Genomic DNA, 6,489 nt, shown 5'->3' with positions numbered 1-6,489 from the left:
GTATGCAGGAGGAGTAGCGTGGCGACATGGGAGAAGACGGAATAAGTTGAACAATAATAATATTAAAGAGAAACAGGAAAACAATAGTTCAAACCTTCAAATTAAACCAATAGAAAACTAACAACAGGTTTTGCTGGATTTGGCTTCTGTGTTTTAGTGATGTAAGATCTGGTTTTACTCCAGAAACCATAGATGAGCTGCTTTTTACGATCTATTTCACTCCAAATTAAATTATTATAAGCTAAATATCAAACATCAATAAAATAAGACTTATGTGAATCACGTCTCATAGATGTTTCGCCCCCTGCTGGTCACTGGACGGAATGTAGGGTCAGTCTCTTAATATTTTGGTAATATTTTTTGTTATTTATTTCATCCACTGTCACTGTAAAAATAGGAACATTTCAGAAATTATAAAATAAATGAATTTGTTTTTCAGCCTGGCTGTACCAACGTCTGCTACGACCACATCTTCCCCATCTCCCACATTCGCCTTTGGGCGCTGCAGCTGATCTTCYTCACCTGCCCGTCCCTGATGGTGATGGCTCATGTGAAGTACCGCGAGGGGAAGGACAGGAAGCARGTGGAGCTGCACCAAGGCTCCCATCTGTACGCCAACCCCGGCAAGAAGCGAGGGGGTCTGTGGTGGACGTATCTGCTGAGTTTAGTCTTCAAGGCCGGATTCGACGCGGCGTTCCTCTACATTCTGTATCGGATCTACCACGGATACGACCTCCCCAAGTGAGCCCCGTAGCTTCRTCTCAAATYAAACCCAAGCAGTTCTTCAGGTTTTAATCTGTTTTTCTTTTGTCAGCTTGTCCAAGTGTTCGATAGAACCATGCCCCAACACCGTGGACTGCTTCATCAGCCGTCCCACAGAGAAGAAGATCTTCATGCTGTTCATGGTCGTGTCCAGTGCGCTCTGCGTCTTCATGTGCCTCCTCGAGATGATCTACCTCGTCGGCAAGCGTGTTATCAAGGTGATACGGGTCCGGCACGAGAAGGAGAGGCGCGTGCTCGCCGACCAACACGAACTCCAGGACGTCGCGCCGCCACGGTCCCAGTACCGGAGGACCGACCCGACACTGGATGAGAGCCAGCAGAGTCTGAACGGGGAGGAGATAYTTAAAGAGGGGCAGAAAACGACTGTGCTTTAGGACACGTGGGTCGGCCAGCGAGGGACGTTTRATACATGACCGATTGAGTGGTTTTTGTGTGCACCCCGAAACATTAACTACTGTCCACTCATCAAGACTGCTGTCGGGTGGATTTCCTGTTCCTGTGCAACAAACCGACGCAAACAATCGGATCAGATTGACTTTTACACCATGAAGGAAGCCTCAWGAAGTTATCTGCATCTTGGCCACTGTTTAACTTTCAGGGAATTCTGTGCAATTTCTCTTTTCGTAAGCCAAAAAACATGGGTAACAACTGTGATATCTATCCAGGCTGAGTTACTCCCTTTCCTCGATTCGTCAAGCATTTAAGCATTTCCTCCACCTTAAAATACAAGTCAGGAGAAATCGTTACATCATATTCTCCTGATGTGTTCTCAGGACGTTGACTGATCACAATGACTTCAAACTAAACAATAAACTGACCGAGATATTTAATAACTTAAGACAGGAGTCAAATGGGAATAAATATTTGAAAGCCCATAAGTTTAGAAATACTCTTTCCAGTGATGTCCGAACGTTTTATCTGGTCTTTTGTTAAAATATAAAATAATGGCACAACGCTGCAGAACGTGGTAACAAAAACTTCAAAAAATCAAAAAAAAAGTTATTTAATATGAGCGTTTACAATGAGAGCCTACCTGTATATCTTGTTTAAAATATGATTGTTTCATGTATTTTTACTAGCTTTTATAAATTATTTACGTTTTTTTGCTCCAAAGTGGCTGATTTTTATTGTTGGGGTTAAACAGAATAAAAATGATTACACACTGCAGTGCTTTATTTGATCATAATATTGTTGTCTTTTTCTAGAATTCTTAAAGCACTTTTGTTGATGTTTTTATTAATAAGTCAAACTGCGCCCTCGTGTGGTGAGTGAGGGGAAGACATCTTAAAATAAAATAAAACAACAAAAAAATCTAAGTCAGTAAATTTGTTATTATTGTGAATTGAATGTTGTACGCTAAAACGCAGGTGTTTTTTTTGTGTGTGTGTGTGTGTGTAATTACTTTATAATGTTGGACGTGTCGTTTTAAACGCTAACTCCACCCTCGCTGCCCCTTAAGCCGGGTAATTACGCCGGCGCACCAAAAAGGAGCAGACCCAGAGGTTATGGTCTATAAAGCTCTCACCGAGGCAAAAACAACAGAAATACGTTTGTGTTAGGAGGTTCGGAAGACTTCTCCACGCCACTTCAGATGAAYGAAAACATAAATGTTYTCCGACGAGGATGGGATTCGAACCCACGCGTGCAGAGCACAATGGATTAGCAGTCCATCGCCTTAACCACTCGGCCACCTCGTCATGCCACGTCTCCGGAACATGGCTACAACAATCCGCCAGGTTGACGGTGCTGAAAGTTTCTTTTCTGTTGTGCGTGTTGTTGACTTTCACACGAATTGTTACACATCGTGATTAAAGAGTGCTGTATTCACATAGCGTCAGAACGTGCACGTGTTCTTTTATTATATCTATGGTGTTCTTTGCTAGCTGCACATAGAAAAAGTGTCTTACCTTTTCCGTACACGTACTGCTCGTTATACTAGTCCTGTCGTCTATAAACTTCGACGTTGCGTTGAAACATTTAAAAATGTATAAAAGCAWAAACTGTTGCTGAAAAATAAGGCTTTATGCTAGCAAAACATGTTAGTAAGTGTTCTTTCTCTGTATTTTTAATCTGTCGTTAATGTGGACGTTGTCGCCACCTCGTGGACAAACTGGGTATTACAACTTCGTCATCTCTGTCAATGGTTCCCAAAGTTGGGGATCGATGCCCACAGTGACCCGCAGAAACATCAAGGTGGGGTCCTGAAAATATTTTTTAGATTAATTACAGAAAAAAAAGGACAAAAAAATTGTCTTTGTTTTTACAAAATGATAATATTAGTGCACTTACAATGGACAAAAAATAGCGTAATAAATAATGTTCCTATGCTCTTATTTGATGTGAAAACAAGGTTTATCAACCGACAACAGCTGGGGGCACATGTCTCTGTTGCTGGTATTTTGTGGGTCAAAAGCTGAAAAAGTTTGGGAACCATTGATCCAGATTAATGTTCTTTTCAAAACAAATAAAATCGAATTACAGGAATATTATTAGTAATATTGTTACGGCCCTGGGCCTTGTAAGCAGACACGTGTGTGTGTGTAGTGCTGCGCCTGCCCTCTTTTCTCTTTTGCGCAGGTGTTCTGGATTAAGAGGGCCAGATATAAGCGACCCACAAGACGCACAGGGGGCGACTCGCAGAGGGAGAGAGCGATCGGCTGTACATTCAGAAGGGCGTCTGCGGTCGTGGGTGTGGACTGGTTTGGCGTCCTCCTCTTCCTCCTTCCTTCCACCATGCTCTGGGCGCGTGGCACGGACTGGCGTCGCGTGCAGCGGAGCACCATCTTTCATTTTTCTTTTACTCTTAGTTTAGTTTAAATAAATGCTTTTGTTTTGATATTTTAACACCGCCTCGTCTCCCTATTTTGTTGCGGCTTGGAGCCGGCCGTAACAAATATAAACAGGGTCTGATCATCTAAAAATGGTAAATTGTTGTTTTATACATTTTTACTTTCTCAAATGGTTTTTGTTGATGTAAAAGCCTTATTGAAGTCACGACATATGAAATTGCATCATTTATTTAAGAAAGACTAACAATCACACAAGGTTTAAAGTTTCAAACCACCCAGATTCTTGTGTTTCCGGAGCTGACGGTGCAAAAATAAAATAAAATAACACCAATCCAATCAGTTTATTTCTGCAGAACTACAATAAACTCAGACWTCTCTCAGCAGCATCACTGTCAGGCTCATGTCCTCCTTCCTGACCACGCAGCGTTTGATTATTCTGCAGCATCTTCAGARGAGAACTCTTGACCGTTTCCACCTCTGGGAATCTCTATGGCAACATGAATCTGAGCTGCACCATCCAGCACCCTGACGAGCGCCTGGTTTCATCCACGGGAACATAACTGTTAGGACATGTCCTGATGCATCTCAGTAATCCAGGTAAAAAACCAAAAAGAAAAAATTTGTGTAGGTCTTCTGGACGGGTTCATTAGAGAAGAACCCGTCCAGAAGACCTACACAATTTTTTTCTTTTTAACTGTTAGGACATACTTTGATTTAGGACACTATTCAGCCTTAATGTCTCTGTCAGAGAGAAAGAGGACAAACGGATTAAAAGCCAAAGTTATTTCATCCGGAAACACTAAATCAGCTTAAAGAGATTTTAAAAATAACACCCGCATGCAACGTTTTTTTTCATGCAAACACCTGGGAGAGCTAAATCTGATTTTCTTCCCACAATGAAAACAATAAATAACCAATAAAATATGAAATAAAAGGTGTAAATCTTGTTTTTAAAGGTGTAATGACAGAGTTCAGCCACTAGGTGGTGCTAAACTCCACCTTAGAGTTTGTTTTACAAAGGATTGGGAGCTCTGAAAGCTTTAAAATGATGCTGAGTGGGTCAAAAACAGACAGACTGCTCAGAATCAGATGCAGGATTACAAATGTTGAATTTATGCTCTTTAAAAAAAACCTCTGGGGGGTTTGAGTCCTTAATTTGAATGCGAACCTCCAGAGAGCAGACAGCCTAAAACAAAAGGTAGAACGGTGGATTTGAGCACATTTGACTCATCAAGCTGTGATAATTGTTGCCGTAAAGGTTTTTATTTTGATGTGTAGGCGTGCTGGTGTGCCATCGGGGGGACTATGACTCAGATATTTCAGCATTTTTCTAGTTTAAACGCCACTTTGTCTCAAATCTGTGTCCTGAGGTGTCCTTGGAGAAGACAGCGTTCCTCCCTCCCCGAATCTTTTCAGATAAACTCTTCTGCTAAACAAATAAATGTGAGCATCAGCTGAAGGCCGCTGAAACAGAAAGAAAGCTTTTAATTTACAACAAATTCTTTTTATAAATAATAAAAAAACTCAACTTAAATCACACAACTTTAAAAATGAACTGATCCACAACAGAAAATGTAAAGTTTTATATATATATTTATTTAAAATGTTGCCCTGTATCATGAAGCTGCCACCACCGTGCTTCACTGTGGGGTTGAGGTGTTAAATTTTTAAACAATCTGTTCTGATGTTTATAAAATAATTTGCTGACAAACACCAGAAAGAAAGCTCAGTGATTGTTGCTTTCTTAAAGTACCTCGTTAAAAGTTTAGCTTCTTTTTTTTTTTTAAACCAAGCAGCCAAATTTATAATAGTTTTCTTTCCTCAAAGGGAGCGCTGACCCATTTTCTGACAATTTACAGAGTAAAAACATGCAAACAGGATAACAAGGCCTCATTGATCCTCATCTGAGCCTTTTAACCTGCTGTTCTTCAACAACAGATAATTATAACAGATTTAATTACACCTTCAGTTACAAACATCAAACCTGTGCACATCTGACACGGAGGCTGAAGGGAAAAGTAAAAAAAGCAGGACGTTCGGTGACAGAATCTGAGAAAAAGCAGGATTTCTTTGGGCTTGTGGAGGTAAAAAGGCTTTTAAATCATATTCTCATTGGCGTGTGGTMGGCCTCCCGGGAGCAGCTGCAGCCTTTATGTTCTGGATGTTACCGCTCTCTGTGACTCACCTACATTTGAGAAACCACATGAGCCTTTTAGAACAGGAACCGGCTCTTCTTAGTGCTGCCTGCTTGTTTTACACTCACCTGGAAAAGACCCACCGACAGCAATAATCMGACTTTTATTTGTTGGAGGATTAAAGGTGTCGTCGCAACAAAACCTGCAGAAGTTTCTTTTGTCAATGATCCAGAGAAGAGCAAAACGTAGCAGAATAAAAGAGAATAAAACCAAGGGAAAATGGACTAAAACAAAAGCTACAACAGGACAAATTTCAGCTTTAAGACAGTCAGTCTGTATTCAGCTCCTGAGGTTTGCAGGACGGGTGGGGTCACCAAAACACAAGCAGCTGTGTTCCTACAGCTGGTAGTTTAGGTGAACCTTACCTCTGTTTCTGCCAGCTTCGAACGCCGTCCAGACCTGCCGTGTACAGCTTCCCCAGGAAACAAGTGTTTCTTTACGTTTGTGAACCAGCTGAGGGTGTTGGACAGATATATCTGCTCCGTCCATYTAGAGCCGATCCATACATTAGGCTGAAATGGTAAACAATTCTGCGTGCAGGTCATTCTTTGGTTTTTTAACGTTTAAAGAAAAAGAAACCACGTTTTTGTTGTTTTTATTCTCTAACTAATTAAAAATCCAGTGTTTGATTTTTGCTTCAGCTATCTAAATCCAAATAAACTAGATTATTTGCATTTCCTGCAAAAATGTAGTGTGAATGCCTAATGCTGATAAATTATTGC

The 6,489-nt window shown here is 40.9% G+C and overlaps 1 protein-coding gene, 1 long non-coding RNA gene and 1 other non-coding gene across 4 annotated transcripts in view; 1 reads left to right on the top strand and 2 right to left on the bottom strand.

Annotated features, from left to right (window-relative positions):
- Window positions 1–439: 439 nt before the first annotated feature.
- Window positions 440–3,627, top strand: LOC106521242 (gap junction beta-4 protein; the record flags this gene model as incomplete). Its single annotated transcript, XM_014013724.1, is given in 2 exon segments — window positions 440–741; window positions 815–3,627. Coding segments are annotated over 2 exon segments (645 nt in total), but the record flags the coding sequence as incomplete, so codon positions are not given.
- Window positions 2,399–2,480, bottom strand: trnas-gcu (transfer RNA serine (anticodon GCU)). The gene has a single exon. It is a non-coding gene; the product is annotated as a tRNA-Ser (tRNA).
- Window positions 3,628–5,306: 1,679 nt separating the features above from the next.
- Window positions 5,307–6,489, bottom strand: part of LOC106521241 (uncharacterized) — an 8,236-nt gene continuing 7,053 nt past the window's right edge. Inside the window, exons 2-4 of one of the 2 annotated variants that reach the window (XR_001310651.1) lie at window positions 6,133–6,279; window positions 5,836–5,909; window positions 5,307–5,757 (exon numbers count right to left, since the gene is read on the bottom strand). This is a non-coding gene — a long non-coding RNA (uncharacterized LOC106521241). Of the gene's footprint in view, window positions 5,758–5,835; window positions 5,910–6,132; window positions 6,452–6,489 lie in introns of those variants that run through there. The other variant, XR_001310650.1, reaches the window with a different exon arrangement.

This window comes from Austrofundulus limnaeus, unplaced genomic scaffold, assembly GCF_001266775.1.
Source record: "Austrofundulus limnaeus strain Quisiro unplaced genomic scaffold, Austrofundulus_limnaeus-1.0 Scaffold105, whole genome shotgun sequence".
NCBI lineage: Eukaryota > Metazoa > Chordata > Actinopteri > Cyprinodontiformes > Rivulidae > Austrofundulus > Austrofundulus limnaeus.
Note: the sequence above shows the minus strand (reverse complement) of the source record. Positions and strands in the feature narration are given on the sequence as shown.